The 20997-nt window shown below is 38.6% G+C and overlaps 1 protein-coding gene across 20 annotated transcripts in view; it reads left to right on the forward strand.

Annotated features, from left to right (window-relative positions):
* The window catches only part of ARMC3 (armadillo repeat containing 3), an 84100-nt gene that overhangs the window by 52360 nt on the left and 10743 nt on the right, over positions 1-20997 (forward strand). For 10 of the 20 annotated variants that reach the window (XM_081556732.1, XM_081556744.1, XM_081556733.1 and 7 more), the window contains 6 exons: positions 4957-5206; positions 7530-7666; positions 8471-8639; positions 11234-11334; positions 11965-12066; positions 12479-12574. In XM_081556732.1, the coding sequence (XP_081412858.1) occupies positions 4957-5206; positions 7530-7666; positions 8471-8639; positions 11234-11334; positions 11965-12066; positions 12479-12574 (855 nt within the window). Of the gene's footprint in view, positions 1-4956; positions 5207-7529; positions 7667-8470; positions 8640-8748; positions 8911-11233; positions 11335-11964; positions 12067-12466; positions 12575-20997 lie in introns of those variants that run through there. The other 10 variants (XM_081556731.1, XM_081556741.1, XM_081556729.1 and 7 more) reach the window with 2 other exon arrangements.

Consider the following 20997-nt stretch of genomic DNA (forward strand, 5'->3'; position numbering starts at 1 on the left):
ACACAAAAAAACTTTGTGTTGAATTCTTTCCATAACATGTGCCATGAAATAATATTTTGAGATGGTTACTATTCTCTGACTATGAACGTTTGTACCAAAATCTCATTTTTTAAAACAAAAAGAAACTTTTATGTTTAGCAAACGCATGCTCTGAGCTCATGTGAAAAAGAGACCTAACTTAGTTTGGGGGTCAAGAAATTCTTCCTTGAGGAGGAGATATTAGTGCTGAACGTTGAAAGATGAATGGGAATTATTGGGGGAAGAAATGTCCAGGCAGGGAGACCAGAATGTCAGGACACCCTGAGGTGACACAGAGCCTGGCAAGGTCGCCAGAAAGGCCTGGGATACAGCGACAGGGAGAGGTGGCAGGGAGCGTGGGGGTGGCAGAGGAGACAGGGTCAACTCATGCTCAACCTCAGAGGACACATGAGAAATCTGGGGCTTTATCCTGAGCAATGGGGAATGGTGGAAGCTTTAAGTATAGGAGAAACATGATTATATTTATTATTTAAAAAGTAACTTTACTTCACTCTGTTTTGACAGACTCCAGGTCCACCCAAATCTCTTCAAATGACCCAATTTCATTCCCTTTTATGGCTAAGAAAGAGAAAAACAAATACCACATATTAACACATGTATGCATAATTTAGGAAAATGGCACAAAATGAACCTAGTTTCAAGAGATGCAGACATAGAGAATAGATGTGTGGACACGAGGTCAGGTAGGGAGGGTGATATGAACTAGGAGATGAGGTTTGACATAAATACACTTGGCTGCGTGCTCAGTCAGTCAGTTGCGTCTGACTCTTTTGTGACCCCATGGACTGTAGCCCACCAGGCTCCACTGTCCATGGAATTTTTCAGGCAAGAATGCTGGAGTGGGTTGTCATTTCCTACTCCAGGGGATCTTCCTGACCCAGGGATCAAACCTACTTCTCTTGTGTCTCCTGCACTCACAGGTGGATTCTTTACCATAGTGCCAAAGCAACTAGTTAGTGGGAAACTTCAGTTTAGCACAGGGAGCTCAGCTCCGTGCTGTGATGACCTAGATGGATGGGAAGGGAGGGGTGGGAGGGAGGGTCAAGAAGGAGAGGATATATGTATACATATAGCTGATTCACTTCGTCATACAGCAGAAATTAACACAACATTGTAAAGCAATTATACTCCAATAAAAATATAAAAGAAGTGAAAAAAATTTAAATCACTTTAGTAACTTCTCTGGTGGTCCAGTGGCTAGGACTCTGTGCTCCCAATGCAGGGGGCCCGGGTTTGATCCCTAGTCCAGGAACTAGATCCCATGTGCTGCAACTAAGGTTTAGAAAGAAGATCCCACATGTGGCAAGTAAGACTCAGTGCAGCCAAATAAATATATGTATATATACATATATATGTATAAATATATGTGTGTGTATATCTTTTAAATCACTTAACTGTAAGATGGAGAAAGGTTTGGAGTGGATGAGGGGGAAAGTGTGTTAGGAGAGAACTTCCATCAATCCCTAAGATAGGATATTGGATTGGATTCAGAGAGAGAGATGGAGACGGAGGAAAGGGAGGGATTTGAGAAATACAGAAGAGGGAAATAGTCAGGACTTGGTAATAAATTGACAGACATGACATGTCAAACTTCACTTCTATCTACATATATCATATGATATAAATAGATGTTTTTATACATCCCCATATTTGGTTTTTAGTTTGGTTAAACGTTTTTTTTGAATTTACATTTTAAACTCTTATTTGATTAAAGTCAACCGGATGGAGACTAATGATAGTAAATATCAGAAAATAGATTCAGATTGTCGTGATGACATATGACCCTGTAATTCTGTATTTTGTAACAAAGCAGTTTGACTTCTATCCTATCCATTTGAATAATGCTGTTTCATCTAGGAAACTGAAAATGTGTTTTAGAACAGGATAGCATTTGGCTTGTGTATACGTTAGACACGGGGGAAAGGAGACATAGTGTCCTGGGTTTGAAAGACACAAAATTAATGCAATTCTTTTTTTTTAAGTACAAATTCTGCACTCCATTTCTATAACTGAAATTAGTTTTTTTTAAGTAAGACTAATAGCTTGATTTTCCATATCATAATTTAATCTCATTTATGCATTTTGCACTTAGAGCTGCACATAGCAAATTACGGACAGATATGTACACATTATATTACATTGCTCTCCCAGCTGTGCATGTATGATTTGGTGCTGGCAGTTATGTTCAATTTAGTAAAAGCTATATTCCACTGTGTCTAGAATCTTTGAGCTTTTTAAACAGCTAGTACATAAAAATGTACTTCCCTTTACTGCCTCCATAAAGAGCAAAGGAAGAGCAGAAGGTAGACTATAAATGAACCAGGGCCAGACATGCTTTGGTACAGGAGAAAGAGAGAAGCAAAATCCAAGCAGAAAGACTGAGAGCGGAGGCACACCTGATGAAAAATCCCTGTGTCTCCATGACCCAGGAGTTGTTTTTTTTTTTAAAAAACAAAACAAAACAAAACCAAACATAAACTAGAGAAACTAAAATGATGGAGTATGATCCTATGTACTAACTTAAATTTTCTGTAAACTCCCTGATACACACAAAAGACAAAGCCTTTGAGAATTTACTGAAATGCATTTACCTAAAATACTTCTGGCTTCTCTCATGGATGTCATTGTGTGCTCTTTCTTTACACTCCAAGATGTGTTAAAAAGTGAACATCTAAAACCACTAAGTACATTTTAATCAAGGTGTGTTTATAATGATTAAGAATCACAAAGTATTTGGTTTAAGGAATGGATTACATTAAGTGCATGAAAAATAAGTCAAAGGAAATAAAATATTTTGAGGTTTAAGCACAGGAAGAACTGATGCTGAAGCTGAAGCTCCAATACTTTGGCCACTTGGTGCAAAGAATTGACTCATTGGAAAAGACTCTGATGCTGGGAAAGATTGAGGGCAAGAAGAGAAGGGGGTGACAGAGGATGAGATTGGTTGGATGGCATCACTGACTCAATTGACATGAGTTTCGGGAGCTCCGGGAGTTGGGTGATGAACAGGGAAGCCTAGTGTGCTGCAGTCCGCAGGGTCACAAAAAGTCAGACACAACTTAGTGACTGAACAAGAAGAAGCATATACTAATTAGAAGATATGCATAATTTTAAATTATTGCTGGTAGTTTTTATGTCAATTTTTACTGTAAGTTGAATATGAGCAGTTCTACCAAATTTAGACTATATTAGAGCCTCAAATTTTCTCTTCTTCATAAAATCAAATGACCACCATGTCAATAATAGAAGAGAGATGTAATGTGAAATAATCTTGAATGTTTATTTTATCCTCTAGGAAAGGAAATTAAATGCTGTCCCTCAGTCTGTCATAGTGAGATGCAGAGCCTTCCTCTCAGTATTTTTCTTGGGCTTCCTCCCAAATTTTGGTCACCTGTCATCAAACCAAATTTTAAAGGATGCTTTCCCAGAGAAAGACTGGGAGATGACACAGAGGGTTAAATAGACACCAGGGACTGGAGGAGGAGAAACACGGAACTGAGTGCTCACTTTGCCTTGGTGACAATATGGTGTGTTTTCTGGATGGATTTATATAAACCAGAGGTGGGAGCTGCCTTCAAGGTCAACACCAAGGAGCCCTTCATTCTCCAGATGATGTCATTTCATTCCTGCCCAATGGCTGCAGTTGAGTCTCCTTCAGAGCTAGTTTGTGCCTAATCACAGCTTCCTTTCACCTAGAGCTACCAGTCTCCTTATTGAGGTCATATGTGTATTCTACCCCTCTGATGAATAATTGTGATGACTTCTGTTTTGACACGTTAATTCTCCTTCACCATCAGCAAATTTAGGTGACAAAGCCAAATTAAATTGAACTCATCAGAATGCAGGGTGATGAGCTAAACTATATAGCCTCAGGTTTGTTTTTTTTTTTCAATTTTGGTTATTAATATGATCCTAAATTTTTTAAGTGTCAAATATAACTCAAAAGAGATGTTAGTATTATTGGAGTCTTAAGTGTACTTTTATTGTCTTGATTGCTTCTATTCCCATGATGATTTAAACAGATTTTTAATACAATTTGGGGTCTTCCTTTAAAACCAGGATGCTCTATACACCTTATTGCTTGAAACATCATAATTGAAGCAACTCCAAACATTAAAGAACATAGATAATCTTTCACTCGTTAAAATTATGTCTTTTTAATTTATACTCTTTTATGAGCTTTTTGAGTGATTACAAAGCAAAGACTATAGAAAGTATAGTGTTTGTATAAGAAGGTTTAGGATTTCTAATTGTGAGAAAATGTTGATAATATATTAATGGATGATGGTAGTCTTTTTAGACTAGAAATAGGAAATTTAACAACTGGATATGCCTACATTACTAAAATTATTTTTTGTCAATATCACGATGTTGATCTTGATGTTTAATTTATAAAAGCAACATTCACCCATCAAAATGATTTGCTGCCTTCAAACATGTTAACATCTACCTACAGTTAACAGCTTCACTTAAAAAGAAGACAAACTGAAGAATTTGATCTTAAATTTCCATGTTCACTCATTCCTCCTATTTAAGCTTTGGTTTCTTACTGGTTAGAAATATTTTAATAGAATTCAGTAACTACTGAATTGGAATTTCTGGATCTTATAAGTATTACCGAGTTAAAAAATGAACAGCTGTAGTAGAGTTTCTAAGAAGCAATCATGCATTTTTCTACAACCCAAAGCTGCAGATGTAGGGAAAGGATTATTTAAATTCATTCATAACCTGACATTACCCCCACCAGACTCCATTTAAATCCCCAGTGCTTCAATGCCAGGTTCATCACCCAGGTAAATTAATTTCTTTCTGAAATTGTCTTTATGCACTCGTTTGTTTTATAAGCTTAGCTGTACGCTCCAAAGATCAGTTCTTGAAGTGGAGTGAACAGCATTCATTTCTCCTTCGTTGACCCAGAGCCGCTGCAGAAGGTGATGGTATAGACGCGTTAATCAACACCCTGTCCAGCAAACGAGACGGAGCCATCGCCAACGCAGCCACGGTGCTGACGAACATGGCCATGCAGGAGCCCCTGCGCCTGGGCATCCAGAGCCATGACGTCATGCACGCCCTGCTCAGCCCGCTGCACTCAGCCAACACCATCGTGCAGAGCAAAGCCGCCCTCACCGTTGCTGCAACTGCGTGTGATGCGGAGGCCCGCACAGAGGTGAGCGTTTGTGTCCTTTTCCTTCTTTCTTCTGGTCGGTACCTACCTTGTATTTATTTGAAACATTTTCAAGTGTTTCACCGCATCCATCATACGTAAGACCATAAACTCCCTGAGGCTTTAGGGAAGGGAACTGAAGTTTCCATTCCCTGTGTTCATGTCATTGATATGTATCTGGTGCACACTATACGCTTAATAAGCAGTTGTTGAATGAATGAGTGGAGGAATAAATGAATGGAGGAATGAGTGGAGAAATTCATAAACGAGTTAGATTTCCCAAAAGAGCACATGGAGTCAGATTGCTGTCCTGTATTTTACTCAGAAATAAAGATGTTCATAAATTTGGCTTGCTAAGCATGAGATATTTCAAGTAAACTTTTCAAAGCTGTCCACGTTACCTGTGCTAATGTGTAATCTCCATCAGAGCCCCTGTGTTTGAGAAGAACATGATTGAAAGTGGATCATATCTCGTAAGGGCTCCTGTTTTCAAATACTACACAGAGACACCTGTAGAATATTCCTTTGTCCTCCAGGCTTAGATAGCACAGTATTACATTTCAGACAGGGAGACAAGCGCTCTGTCAAATCTTTTCTACCCCCCCATTTGAATAATTTTATACATGAGTGATTTCTTTTAATAGTGTAATTAGTATAGTTCTCCCCGATTCTCTTCTTGTTCTTTTTCTTTTTCACTCCTTGAAGAAATATGAATGATAAAATGGAGCTTCCTCTGGAAAACTGCTTCAGCATTGTCTTGGCCACACGACTGGCTTGGTCACAGTGTCTGGTGACATGGGTGCCACTTGTCTGCATTGGTTACTCCTGCCCAGCTTTGGAGACCATGTCTGTTTTCTACTGCTGCCATAACAAATGACCACAACTCAGTAGCTTAAAGCAATTGTTGTTGTTCTGTTGCTAAGTTGTGTCTGACTCTTTGGGACCCCGTGGACTGCAGCACACCAGGCTCCCCTGTATTTCACCATCTCCCAGAGTTTGCTCGAATTCATGTCCGTTGAGTCAGTGATGCTATCTAACCATGATGCTATCTAACCATCTCATCCTTTGCTGCCTCCTCCTCCTTTGCCTTCAATCTTTCCCAGCATCGGGGTCTTTTCCAATGAGTCAGCTGTTCGTATCAGGTGGCCAGATATGATTCTGTTATCTCACAGTTGGGAGGTCAGAAGTCTGAAAATGGGTCTTATGGGTTAATGTTAGGATATTAACAGAGCTGTGATCCTTCTGGAGACTTGATGGGACTGTTTCCTGACCCTTTCTAGCTTTGACCATCCATCTGCATTTCTTGGCTGTGGCCCCTTCCTCTATCTTCCAAGCAGATTACTGCAATATCTGTTTCTACAAATTTCCTTTCCCTACTCCTCATACTCTTATCTCCCTCTTCTTATAAGAACCCTTGTAATTAAATTGGGTCCACTTGATAATCCAGGACAATCTTCCCATCTTCAAATCCCTAACTTAACCACATCTGCCAGAACTCTCCAGGGTACAAGGGCATCTCTGGGGGCCCATGGTTCTGACCACCACAGGGCCAAATGCACCAGCAGTGGTGAGGAGCCGAGTGAATGAACATGGGACACTGCACTTAAGGGGAAGGAGGACAGGTTCTTTGCCCCATCTCTGCCCTGTGTAAAATCACAGTGACCTCCCTCAGGGTGGTGTGGCTGATTCATGTTGTTGTATGGCAAAAGCCATCACAGTATTGTGATTATTCTCCAAATAAAATAAATTATTTTTTAATATCCATTTTCTTGTTATTTATTTAGTTGGCTTTGGACTTCCCGGGTGGTTCAGACGGTAAAGCGTCTGCCTACGATGCAGGAGACCCAGGTTTGATCCCTGGGTCAGGAAGATCCTCTGGAGGAGGAAATGGCAACCCACTCCAGTACTTTTGCCTGGAAAATCCCATGGACGGAGGAGAGTGGTAGGCTACAGTCCACGGGGTCACAAAGAGTCGGACACAACCGAGCGACTTCACTTTCACTTTCACTTTAGTTGCAGCATGTGGGATCTAGTTCCCTGACCAGGGATCAAACCCAGGCCCCCTGCATTGGGAGCACAAAATCTTAGCCACTGGACCACCAGGCAAGTCCCTCCCTCATGTTGATTTTGAACAGAAAACTGGGCTCTTAAGGTTTTTGCAATCGATTACTTCCCCTTGAATTTAATAAGTCTACATGTGGACACATTCTAAAATGTTTTTACATATTAAACACCCTTTCAGCAATCAAATAATGAGATTTTTTTTCAAGCATAAATGTTTGTGTTCTATACTCTTAATGTGTAAAATTCTGGTTTCTACTTCTAGCTGAGAAATGCAGGTGGGCTGGAGCCGTTGGTAGAGCTCCTGCGTTCCAAGAATGAGGAGGTCCGGAGGAACGCCAGCTGGGCCGTGATGGTCTGCGCCGGGGACGAGCCCATGGCCATGGAGTTGTGCAGGCTCGGGTGGGTGGCACGGCCTGGAGGGTCTGGCTCAGATCAAGGACACACACTTTCTTCAGGCTCAAAGAAGGTCCAGCAGAGTTTCCATGCCCATCCTCAGGCTGCTGGGCGTCATTCAGAAGCTCTGAGGGTCACAGTCCCTCTGAAGGGACTGCCTGCAGAAGCGAGGTCCTATACCTCCCTCACCACCTCCACAAAATCATCTTCAACATTTCCTTTTCCACTTTTTTGTCTTGATAAATGCTCCTCTTTCACTTTCCCCTGGTTTGCTCTCTCACCTTTCAAGACTGAATTTAAACAGTTAAGCCATGACTGTCATCTGTCTTTTTCTGTCCCCCCCAAACTTTTCCACTACAATTATGCCTTTAAGCAGCTTCACCACATCGGTCTCCTTACCAACAGCCTATGAGTCACTTGCCTTTAGCATCACAGTCAATAGGGTTTTAAGGTTCCCCAGACAAGTTTACACTATTTCTAACCATTTTTATTCTTTGCATATATCACTTGGTTAGCTGAAAAAAATTGGAGTCCAATACTAATTTTTGCTTTAAATGAACAACGTTTTTATTCTGAAAGTGTCTTTTTCAGACTGTTTGAATGTAAGTTACTACATGGCATATATGTTCTCAAAAAGGGCAGATATGTCTTTACAATTCTGTCAGGATTAGTTTATCTAAATGGGTGGGATGGTTTTAACCTTTCCATCTCAGTTCTTCAATTCAGGATCTTAGTGAGGTACATAAATGGGAACTTAATGTTGGATTGCTTATATAAGGCAAATAATGTCATTTTTGCTTTTATTGACAGGGCTTTAGATATCCTTGAAGAAATTAATGTATCAGTAAGTCGAAAAAATAAATTCAGTGAGGCAGCTTATAACAAACTGCTCAACAACCACCTGTCTCTGAAATACAGCCAGACTGGCTATTTGTCATCAAGTAACATAATTAGTGATGGATTCTATGATTATGGTCGGGTAAGTGGCAGCACTAATTTGTATTTTAGTATATGGCGATCAGTTCTTTCATCATGATGCCATTACATTGCAATTTTATAACCACCTGACATAATTTTTATTTTTATAGACAGAAACTTGGGAATCAGAACTTCAACCTTAAACTTCATCTGGCTATAAGATTTTGCATTTGTGTACCGTTTTAACTAGATTTTAATTACTTGTACTTAAATTAGCTTGCTAATGCTAGTCTCAAGTTTCAGAGAAAATAAAAAAGAATCAGCTTCTTTTATATTGCTTCTAGGGCTCCGTGTTAATTATAATGTTAACAATAGAAGTATAAGTCTTCATTTTATTAATTATAATCTCATTGAAATGAGCCATATTGGAATACTGAATTATAACATGTAGTGCAGAATAATATTATTTTTTACTTAGCTGCATTTATGATTATGATTTTAAAACAACTTATAGTGTAGTTCAGTGTTAATGTTGAAAGAAATGGGAAGCTAAACATTAGAATCTTGAAGACTTTTTGACATTACTGTCTAAATCAGCATTTTCTACTTCTGGAAACCAAAAGCAGTAAGGAAAATGGAGAAATTTTTTAAAACCTACAAATCCCATTTTAGGCAGAAGTAGGAAACAAGTATGATCTGCAGACTTCAAACATTTAAAAGTCCCTGGGATCAAGCAGAAGCTATATGGAAGGAAGAATGAGAAAGGGGAAGAAGCACAGAGCCGGACAGGAGTGGTAACCCATCTCAGAGAGCACCATCCAAAATCAGTGCTTCCTGGGGGGCTGGACAACTCGGACATTCAAACGTTGTGCGCTTGGTTTGCCAGGGGCTGGGTGGACAGGCCCTCGGGAACTGGGACGAGCAGGGCTAGTGGCAGCAACCTTCTTGGACCAATTTGGTTCAAAGAAGCAGAGGACACAGGGTCATAAAAGAATCACAGCTAATTAAGCCATATTTGCAGGAAATGCTATATCATGGTGACAGAATTAGAGACGTTTTGAGTAATCAGAACAGCTAGCCTAACACTTTATCTCTTCCTTCTGCTTCTCCCGGCACTGCCACCACCATACCCTCCAGAACACACACAAACCACCGAGAAATGACTGCTCTCATTCAATGACGAGTAATTTTAAAAGAACAGGTGCCACATTATTAGTACAAAGATGCTTTAAGAAAAATGAGGGAAAGAGCAGAAAAACCACCAAAGAGCACTTGTTGGAAAAATGTTGCCATGGAACAGGTAAAAGAACTGGCAAATATATGTGTTCATGAGTTAAAAAAACAAAAACAACAAAAAACAAAACTTAATGAGACAATTTCTTTATGAAGGAGAACTCTCTGATTCAGCGGTTCCCACTCTTTTTGGCATCAGGGACCAATTTCTCAGAAGACAATTTTTCCACAGACCAGGGATAGGGGAGGATGGTTTGGGGATGATTCAAGTGCATGACATTTATTGTGCACTTTATTTCTAATCTAATGCCACCACTGATCTGACAGGGGATACTGGTCCACAGCCCAGGAGGTTGGGGACCCCTGCTCTGACTAATTCTAAATATTAAGTTTCTGATATTTTAGTCTTTAAATACGTCAGTGAACAAATGAGACAAAGATCTTTTCTCCCGTGGTACCAGTGAGAGGAAACAGATGATAAACGGCAAATCTCACAAATTGTATCACATGATCGAAATGAGAACCACTATAGTGGCTGGGGAGGAGAGCAAAGAAGGACCGAGGGGCTCTATCGTGCTGAGGATCCTGGGGTGGACAGTCATAATTTGACACTGAGGTCAGTTAGCCCCACTGAATGGGTAACATCTGAGCAAAAATTTGAAGGAGGTGAGGGACTTATCCTTGGAGAAGGCGTTTTATCAGTGGAGATGCAGAAAGCATGAGGAATAAACACAGTTGGAGCATTTAAGGAAATCAAAGTCAGTGAAGCTAGAACTGGGTCAACCAGAGGTGGAATAATAGACAAAATCACAGAGGTAGGAGCTCATGATGGGCTTGTAGACCATTGCAAAGATGTGGGCCTTTACTCTGAATGAAATGGGTAAATATGGCAGAGTTCTGGGCAGAAGAATGACATGCTCTGTCTTTAAAAGAATCATGACTAAGAAAGGTATTTATTACTTGATTAGAAAAGGACCTCACAAGGTGATCTGGTCTAAACCTTTTCACCAGGCTGATAAAATTGCTACTTTAGGGCTTCATCTAGCTTGCTTTTAGTCATCCTCACAACATTTTTGGTGATCTGTTGAATAATTACTTACTGTTACAGACAATAAACTCTCCCTTATATATGTGGATGGATTTTCAAACTCAAATACTTCCATGAGCCAGTCTGATCATTATGGTGTGGAACAGCTGAGTATCAAGTTACAGAGACTTGCAGGGCTGGGGTGAGGAGTAGGGGCTACTGGAGAGTATATCTTGTCCAAAGATAAGACATCCACAAGCTTCAGATTCCTATTTCTACGTGTGTGTGTGTGAAATTAGATACTTGAAATAATTGAGAACCTATTATATCAGTATACTTTTTAAAAATATATAACCCATGCAGATGTTACTTTTCAATTCTTAAACTACCTACAGATAAATCCTGGCACCAAACTTTTGCCTTTGAAGGATCTCTGCTTACAAGAACCAAGTGACCAACGTGCTATACTCTTAATTAACAGTAGATCTTCTGATGTGTGAGTCTTTGTGGGGAGCAGGGATATGGGGAAGCAAAATTTTTGTCTATCATCATGTGAATACATAAAGGTTCCCAGTATGGTATCTTTTATTCCTTCCTGTGTCTAGCACCACCATGAAAGTAAATACTGGTCGGTAAACTCATAGCCTAACATAGTAAAGACCACGGAATAGTCACCACCATAGTTTTTTCTTTGACTCCACATTACCACTAAACTCCACATGTATTTCTGCAGTCAAGGATTCTTACCCTTCTGGCAACATCAAGTAACTGAAGAAAGTATAAACAGAGAGGAGCAAACCAAGATGAATTATGTTTACAAATCTCCAGAACTAGATGCAAGAATACCACTGGTGCCCAATTTTTCTAATAAAATAAAAAATAGTAGAAGCTATACATTTTATGTGACACATCTTAAAAACTATTTCTGGTTCTAGGTCATGAAAAGCTTTATAGTATTCATTTTATCTTTTCTTCACCTCTCCTTTATGCTATTAAAATAATGTGTCTCTGTTAAAAGTCAGCTCTAAATACAATTTTTCAGGAAAAAAAAATCTATTTTGTAGGACAAAGTTAATATTGACAAATTATTTTAATTTTTACATAATTTCAAATATGTAAATTTTAGTTCTCCACCTCCATCTACAGAAGATAAGTCATCAGACGTTGGTTATGGACGAAGTATTTCTTCTTCATCTTCTTTAAGAAGAGCAAGTAAAGAAAAGACCAAGTAAGAAAATGATGTTTTGTCTACACTCAAATAATTCTCTCCCTTAATTTGGAAGTAAAAAGGAAATTTAGATTTTAGGTTTTGGCAGCTTAATTTTTATTCTTCTCACAGTAACACGGTTTCAGGATGAAAACCAAGAAACTTGGCTTGACATTCTGTCTGCTATGAACCTAGAGTAAGATCTTGAGCCCATGACTCATGGTCTATGATCAGGCTTCACATCCTTTTCTGTAGATGGAATAATGCCTGGTGCCCTGTTTCTTCTCGTTGATTGGAATCAAAACATAAAATGGAAGTGAAAATGCCTTATAACCTATAAAATGTCTTGCAAATGTAGCGTATTGTTCTTTTCATATGATTGACATTGGTTGTGGTTTTTTCAAATGACAAAAGAAAATAGTTTTCATTTTAGTGCTGGATTTGGATCTCCCACCGAAGAGAAATCAGAACCTACTTCAGGACGCAATACAGCTGTTAGCAAAAGCACCACTAAAGAGAAAGGATCAAGGTAGGAAATACTTTACTGTAGTCTTCTAACTGTAATCCCATCAAGTTTTAATTACAGACAGAGTTGGGGAAAGGGAAGGGTGGCTTTTAACTAGGAAGCTCTTCTCATGGGATAAGATATAGAGCTCAGCAGGACTCACAAAGTGTAATTAAAATTACCTTTATTTGTGTCTCTTGTTGTCTCTTTAAAACTTACCCAGAGGGAGTTTCTTCTCCTGCCTCTGGGTGAGAACTCAGGGCACTTTGACCAATGTAAAGTCCTACAGTCACTTTAATTCAGAAATGACAATGCAAATAGCAGTCTCCAGTCAACCCTTTAAAAGTCTAGCCATGTGTAGGAATCAACCTAAAATGAACATTTCTGCCCTCTCCTGGTGGATGCCTTTGCAGGTGGTGAGCTGCAATGACTGGAGTGTAAGCCTTTCCTTACCCCTGCCTCTTACTTCCATGTTCCCTTCCCATCTTGCTCACAGAAACCTGTGACCCTTCATGAAGCAATGAGAAGAGGGAAAGGAAACAGGACCACATTCTTCACTTGGTTGGAACCATTATAATATTGTTCCATGTATTTTAAATGCTGTCTATGAACAAAGCTAGTGGAGGTAATGGAATTCCAATTGAGCTTTTTCAAATCCTCAAAGATGATGCTGTGAAAGTGCTGCACTCAATATGCCAGAAAATTTGGAAAACTCAGCAGTGGCCACAGGACTGGAAAAGGTCAGTTTTCATTCCAATCCCAAAGAAAGGCAATGCCAAAGAATGCTCAAACTACAACTGCACTCATCTCACGCACTAGTAAAGTAATGCTCAAAATTCTCCAAGCCAGGCTTCAGCAGTACATGAACCGTGAACTTCCAGATGTTCAAGCCGGATTTAGAAAAGGTAGAAGAACTAGAGATCAAATTGCCAACATACGCTGGATCATCGAAAAAGCAAGAGAGTTCCAGAAAAACATCTATTTCTGCTTTATTGACTATGCCAAAGCCTTTGACTATGTGGATCACAATAAACTGTGGAAAATTCTTAAAGAGATGGGAATACCAGACCACCCTACCTGCCTCCTGAGAAATCTGTATGCAGGTCAGGAAGCAACAGTTAGAACTGGACATGGAACAACAGACTGGTTCCAAATAGGAAAAGGAGTATATTAAGGCTGTATATTGTCACCTTGCTTATTTAACTTATATGCAGAGTACATCATGAGAAACACTGGCCTAGATGGAGCACAAGCTGGAATCAAGATTGCCGGGAGAAATATCAATAACCTCAGATATACAGATGACAGCACCCTTACGGCAGAAAGTGAAGAAGAACTAAAGAGCCTCTTGATGACAGTGAAAGAGGAGAGTGAAAAAGTTGTCTTAAAACATTCAGAGAACTAAGATCATGGCATCTGGGCCCATCATTTCATGGCAAATAGATGGGGAAACAGTGACAGACTTTTTATTTTTCTGGCTTCCAAAATCACTGCAGATGGTGACTGCAGCCATGAAATTAAAAGACACTTACTCCTTGGAAGGAAAGTTATGACCAACCTAGACAGAATATTAAAAAGCAGACACATTACTTTGACAACAAAAGTCCATCTAGTCAAAGCTATGGTTTTTCCAGTAGTCATGTATGGATGTGAGAGTTGGACTATAAAGAAAGCTGAGCGCCGCAGAATTGATGCTTTTGAACTGTGGTGTTGGAGAAGACTCTTGAGAGTCCCTTGGACTGCAAGGAGATCCAACCAGTCCATCCTAAAGGAGATCAGTCCTACGTGTTCATTGGTAGGATTGATGTTGAAGCTGAAACTCCAATACTTTGGCCACCTGATGCAAAGATCAGACTCATTGGAAAAGACCCTGATGCTGGGAAAGATTGAGGGCAGGAGGAGAAAGGGACAATAGAGGATGAGAAGGTTGGATGGCATCACCGACTCAATGGACATAAATTTGAGTAAACTCCGGGAGTTGTTGATGGACAGGAAGGCCTGGCGTGCTGCAGTCCATGGGGTCGCAAAGAGTCGGATACGACTGAGTGACTGAACTGACTGACATGTTGACATATTTTTATGCATATTCTTTCTCATGAACTCTTTCCTGGATTCTTCAGAAAACCACTCAGACCTCCTGCCCCACTCCATGACCCTTCAATTAGAGTTGGCTTAAGCCCTTGAGAACCACTGGGGTGCTAGAGGCTATTTGGTCCACACACAAACACTTGAGCATCTACCTTCTAAACCAAGACTGTCCCCTAAGGTCTCCTAAGGAATTGTCTGCCATCCTCTGCAGACCTCAGAGCTTTGTGTTTTCAATTTCTGACTTTATTTTCTCCTGTCAGTCTCTGTGGCTCACTGTTCTGATCTCTGCTTCTGATCTGCTCCTGCTGTCCCAGCCCTCATTGTTTTTGGCTGCCCATCACCTCCCCACCTCTTCCGTTTCCTTTCTCTCCTCTCTTGACTTCTCTTGCTTCTCCTCCACTGGACTGAGAACACCTTGAGGACAAGAACATGTTCTAACTCAAATAATTTCTCTTTCCATCCCCAGTATTAGTGCTTGGTTATCATACCTAAGGCATTCGTGTTTGTTCAAGAGAATAGAAATCTGAACTTTTTCAGGAAAAGGTCCCCACTTACAAACTGTATCTCTTGAACACATAAGTTACCTTCTCTCTGGCTGAATTCACTCATCAGTAAAATGGAGGAAAAAAGACCCCTTCGGTCTGTTTCTCATAGTGTGTTGAGAAGATTAAATGAGTTAAGAGACATAATGTAAAGGGTTTAGAGCAGAGCCCAGCCCAGAGTAAACACTCAACAAATGTTAGTACTACTGGATGAACCAGTCGCAAGGAGCCCAAACCCACCCCAGCCTTGCAAGGATGAGAAGAACCCTCAAAATCCAGCACATGAAAGAGGCTGGGAGTCAAGTCAATAACCATAGGGTCTGCTCATCTCTCTCCCTCTCTTTCTCTCTCCACCTGCACAGTACCTTTTTACAATTGCTTTGTTATCTACCTTGACTTTCTTTTGATTACCACCTCACCCATAACTGTAGCTTATATGTGACTCTGATCTGCCATGGGACCAAACCTGGCCCCAGTTCCAAGACCGTCTTTTAATTCTAAAGCATAACAACGGTCAGGTACAGTCTGTATCTCTTATGTGTATTTGTGAGGGAGGCCGTCTTAATGTCACATGCTTGACAGAACATTGACTGGCTCTGAGGCAGGTGTCTCCCTATAGTCTCCCCAACTGCGGTTCTGGGGAAGAATCCACCTGGCTTATTTAAGTTATCAGTGTGTGTTCAGGCTCTTTCCCTCTTCTTAGCCCTTGGTTAACTAGGGAATAGACTGGTTATAATTTTGTTGTTTATCTTTCATGATTTATTTTGTTGTTTATCTTTTTTGTTTCTCATCTTGTGACTGTTAAAACTTTGGACCCCTAGATATAGAGTAAAATATTTTAACTCTACTCATCTGAAAATGTCACAGAGAATATTGTCACACTGACAAAAAGAGGCTGAGCAATACTGGCGAAGAATCATGAAACATATAGACTCACAAACTGGCTGAATTTTTGAAAGGGAGAGGAAAGAAGAGATGGGAGAAAACTGTGTGTGAGGTGCCAGACAAGGAAAGTGAAAATCTGGATTTCCTTTTCCTGATGAATATTATTATCATATAAATTAAAATCATTGAGCAAGAGACTCTCATTCGGTGACCAGCCACCATCTTATTTCTGTTTTCAGAGGTTTTAATTGCACTCTCGTTTATGGTGCAACACTCCTAGGAGAGGTGATTAATTTATTTCTTGTTTATTCAGACACCCTCCTGATATTTACCTAGGTTTCACTGAAACCAACGTGTCTAATGCCCTCCAAAGCTTTTCCTTGTAAAGATCATTCTCCTTACAATAAATATTTACTATACCTATTCATGAAAGGAATTATAAGTTCTATCTATACTATATTTTTTATTCAGACTGGTTTTCATAAATATTTAATTTGATTGCATATGAGTTTGTTATACACACTTAAAAGCATGTTTTTCTGTCTCCAAATAGAAGGATATGAAATACATATCCTTCCAATCTGTTCATCTTTGGCAACTTTTAGATCTTTACTGCATATAAACTTTAACATTTCTGGTACTTAAATCATTTTGATTCCCATCACAGTGACTTCCTAAAACATTTTTGTTCTAAAATAATTTCCCTCAGAAAACTGGACAGCCGTGTGCATAAGAATGAAACTAGACTACTATCTTATACCATAAACAGAAATTAACTCAGAATGTAAGACCTGAAGCCATAAAACACCTAGAAAAAGACTTAGATGATAAGCTATTTACTTCAGCCTTGGCAATAAATTTTTGGATCTAATTTCAAAAGCAAAGGCAAAAAGCAAAAATGAACAACTGGGACTACACCAAACTAAAAAGTTTCTGCATAGCAAAGGAAACCATCAACAAAATGAAAAGGTAACCTACTAAATGGAAGAAAACATATGCAAACCATATATCCAATAAAAGGTTAATATCCAAAATATAAAAGGAATTCATAAAACTCAGTAACAAAAACAAACAAGTAAAACAATTTGATTTTAAGAGAGCAGAGGATTTGAATAGACATTTTTCCCAAAAAGGAGATGCAGATGGCCAATAGGCATGTAAAAAGATGCTCAATATCACCAATCATCAAAATATTGAATTAGAAAATATAAAACTTTTTTTAGTATTTATTATGATTAGAGTTTTGTATAATTCTCCAATAGCAGCTGATTGGATTATTTTTGTATTTTTTTTTCCCTCCAAATTAAAGAGAAAACTCAAATGGTGTTGAGTTGATCTCTCTTGCACCCCATGCTTCAAGTAATACTTAAAGTTAATTACCACCCCTAATTTACTGCTAGTGGAACAGAATACTCCATATTGATGAATACATAATTTAGGAGATCTACCTGTCTACACTAGCCTAGTTCCATCCATTTGGGGACCTTCAAATATATAATCATGGCTAAAATTTATTATAGCAAAAGATACAATGCAAGATCAGCAGGAAAAAGATACACATAAACAAAGGCTAAAAGAAGTCACACACAGGCTTCCCAGTCCTTCCTCCCTCTCTGCTAGCATAGCATAGGATGCGATTTTCTCATGTGACATAGCTCCACCCAAGAAAGCCTACCTGAGTCATGGAATCCAGACTTCATAAAGGTGCAAATTCCGATTACCTATATGGAAAACCTATTTGAATGATTAGCTTCCCAGGTGGCTCAGCGGTAAAGAATCTGCCTGCCAAGCAGCAACTGCAGGAGATGTGGGTTTGATCCCTGGGTTGGGAAGATCCCCTGGAGGAGGAAATGGCAACTGAATCCAGTATTCTGTGCTGGGAGAACTCCATGGACAGAGGAGCCTGGCAGGCTATAGGACTTGCAGAGTCAGACACAACCGAGTGACTGAATAGGCATACAAAGATTTCTCTCAGAAGGAAACAGTACATTTTTCAAGCACTAAAGGAATCAACCATGTGTTCTCTATCCTTCAGCAATAAAGAGGGGGAAATAAAGGCATTTCCAGATGAAGGAAAACAATTTATTGCTAGCTGGCCTACCCTTACAGATTGGCTGGCTAAAGGAAGTTCCTCCAAAGAGAAGAAAATGCTGAAAGAATCTGGAAGGATTAGGAAGAAAGAAGGAACTGAAATATGGATATATACAATTGACTGTTTCCTCATGAGTTTTATTTTTATACATTATATTTGATGATTGAAACAAAAATTATAATAATATCTGATACTCAAGAAAATTATATTTAAAAGTGGAGAAAGTAAAGAGACCTCCATGGATGTGACATTTCCATATTTCCCTCAAAGTGATAAAATGTGGATACCAGCAGCCTGTGATAAGTAATATATGTCTATTACAGTACTTACCATAACAATGACAAACCAATACAAAGAGCTACACTCACAAACAGTATAGATAAATCAAGATGGATAAAATGTTCAAGTAACGCACAGGAAGGCAAGAAAAGAAAAACAAAGGAAAAGAACAAATAAAAAGGCAGATATTGGCAGAGTGTATTTAAAAGTTATGATTCAACTACATACTGTTTAAAAAAACTCACTTCAAATTTATCCATCTAGATGGGTTGAAAGTGAAAGGATGGAAGAAGATACCATGTAAACGTTAATTTTTTAAGAAGCAGAAAAGGCTTTTCAAATATGTATTAAAGTAACTGCAGAGTAAAGAAAAATTCTAGAGAGAAAGAGGGACATTATGTATAATAAAATTAATCCATGAAGGAGACATAATAATCTAATATATATGCACCAAACAACAGAGCCTCAAAATACGTGAGGCAAAAACTGATAGAGCAGAAAAGAGAAACAGATAAATCCAGAATCGTAGTTGAGGACTGCAACATGCCCCTCTGAGCAACTGATAGAACTACTTGACCTAAAATCACCAGGGAAATAAAGGATTTGAACAACAGCAAAATAAGTAGGATTTAATTGACATATTATGGAATATTTCATCACCAACACAGTTTTTCAGCTGCATTTGGAACATTTATAATACTCCAGGTCATAAAACAAAACATAGCAAAAAAATTTTTAAATAGTTTAAATCCTACAGAATATGCTCTCTGATCATAATAGAATCAAACTAGAAATTAATGACAGAAAGACAAGAAGAAAATCTTTAAACATGTGGAAATTGAATGATACCCTTCTAAATGATCTCTGGGACAAAAGGAAGTCTCAAAAGGATTTAAAAATACAAAGAATTGAATGAAAATACAGCCAAAGCAATCCTGATAGGGAAATTTATTTCACTGAAATGTATTAGAGAGGTTGTAAATCAATAATCTAAGTTCTCACTTCAAGAATCTAGAAAAGTAAACTCAATACAGTTAGAAGGAAGAAAATAATAAAGAACAGAAATCAATGAAATTTAAAACAGAGAAACAGCAGAGAAAGTCAATGAAATCAAAGCTGGCTTTTTAAAAATGTCAATAACTATGTCAACCCTACTATGAGAATTGTAATCAGCAACTTAGATGAAATGGACCAGTTCATCAAAAACTACAAACTATCACAACTTACTAAAGATGAAATAGATGCTAAAATAATTATGTAATTATTAAAAAAGATGATTTCATAAAACCCAAAAGAGAAATCTCCTGACCCAGATGGTTTCATTTGTGAATTCTGCCAAACATTTTGAAAATTAACACCAACTCTAAACAGTCTTCCCCAGAAAATAGAATGTTTCCCAACTCATGATACCAGCATTATTCTAATGCCAATACCAGACAAGGACATGATAAAAGAAACTTACAACATGTTTGGGCTTCCATTGTGGCTCAGTTGGTAAAGAATCCGCCTGCAATGTGGGAGACCTGGGTTCCATCTCTGGGTTGGGAAGATCCCCTGCAGAAGGGAACAGCTACTCACTCCAGTATTCTGACCTGGAGAATTCCATGGACTGTACAGTCCATGGGGTTGCAAAGAGTCGGACACAACTGAATGACTTTCACTTTCACTTTGTCAAAATAGTTGAGTGTACCTGTGGGGGTTTGGGGCTACTGTTATGTTAATCTGTGTGTCTGTCCCTCAACTAGTATCACTCTATCTAGATTACTGTAGCTATATAGTTAAGACTTTTTATCAATCACTTTTGATTGTTCCCACGTTATTCTTCATCACATTTGATTTAGCTATTCTAGGGCCTATGCCTTTCCATGTACATCTTAGAATAAGATTTTCTATTCTACAAAAAACTTTGCTTGGATTTTAACAGGAATTCCATTAAACCTTGAGATCATTTGAGGAGAATTATATCTTAATATGTTGAATCTTTCAATCTATGGACACAGGACGTCTCATCATGTATTTAGATCTTCTTTGATTGCTTTTGACAACACTTTTTATTATTCAGCACACAAATCCTGTACATGTTTTGAGAAGTTTATACCTAAGGATTTCATTTTCTTGGCATAATTGTGAGTGCTCCAATTTTTTTTTTTTTTTGGTTTCCACATGTTCGTTTTCACTATATAGAAACATAATGGATTTGTGTGTTGTTCTTACATCTTCAGATTTTGATGAACTCACTTCTTAGTTCTCGGAGTTTTTTCAGGAGATTCTTTGGGATTTCCTATATGGGCAAGTCTTTAGTTTTCAGTAGTTTGATGTCAATGTGTCATAAGTAGATTTCTTTGGGTGTACCTTATTCACATTCACTGAAATTCTTGACTATGTAGATTTATGTCTTTAACCAAATTGAGGAAACCATTTCAGCCCTAATTTATTCAATTTTTTTTCCTGTACTGCCTTCTTTTTCCTCTTCTTCTGACTCTATGATGATACTAATATTAGCTCTTTTTATTGTACCACAAGTCCCTGAGACTTTGTCAATTGCTTTTTCAATCTTTTGT

Source organism: Giraffa tippelskirchi, chromosome 13, assembly GCF_054371585.1.
Source record: "Giraffa tippelskirchi isolate mGirTip1 chromosome 13, T2T-mGirTip1v1.2.pri, whole genome shotgun sequence".
In the NCBI taxonomy this organism is placed as follows: domain Eukaryota; kingdom Metazoa; phylum Chordata; class Mammalia; order Artiodactyla; family Giraffidae; genus Giraffa; species Giraffa tippelskirchi.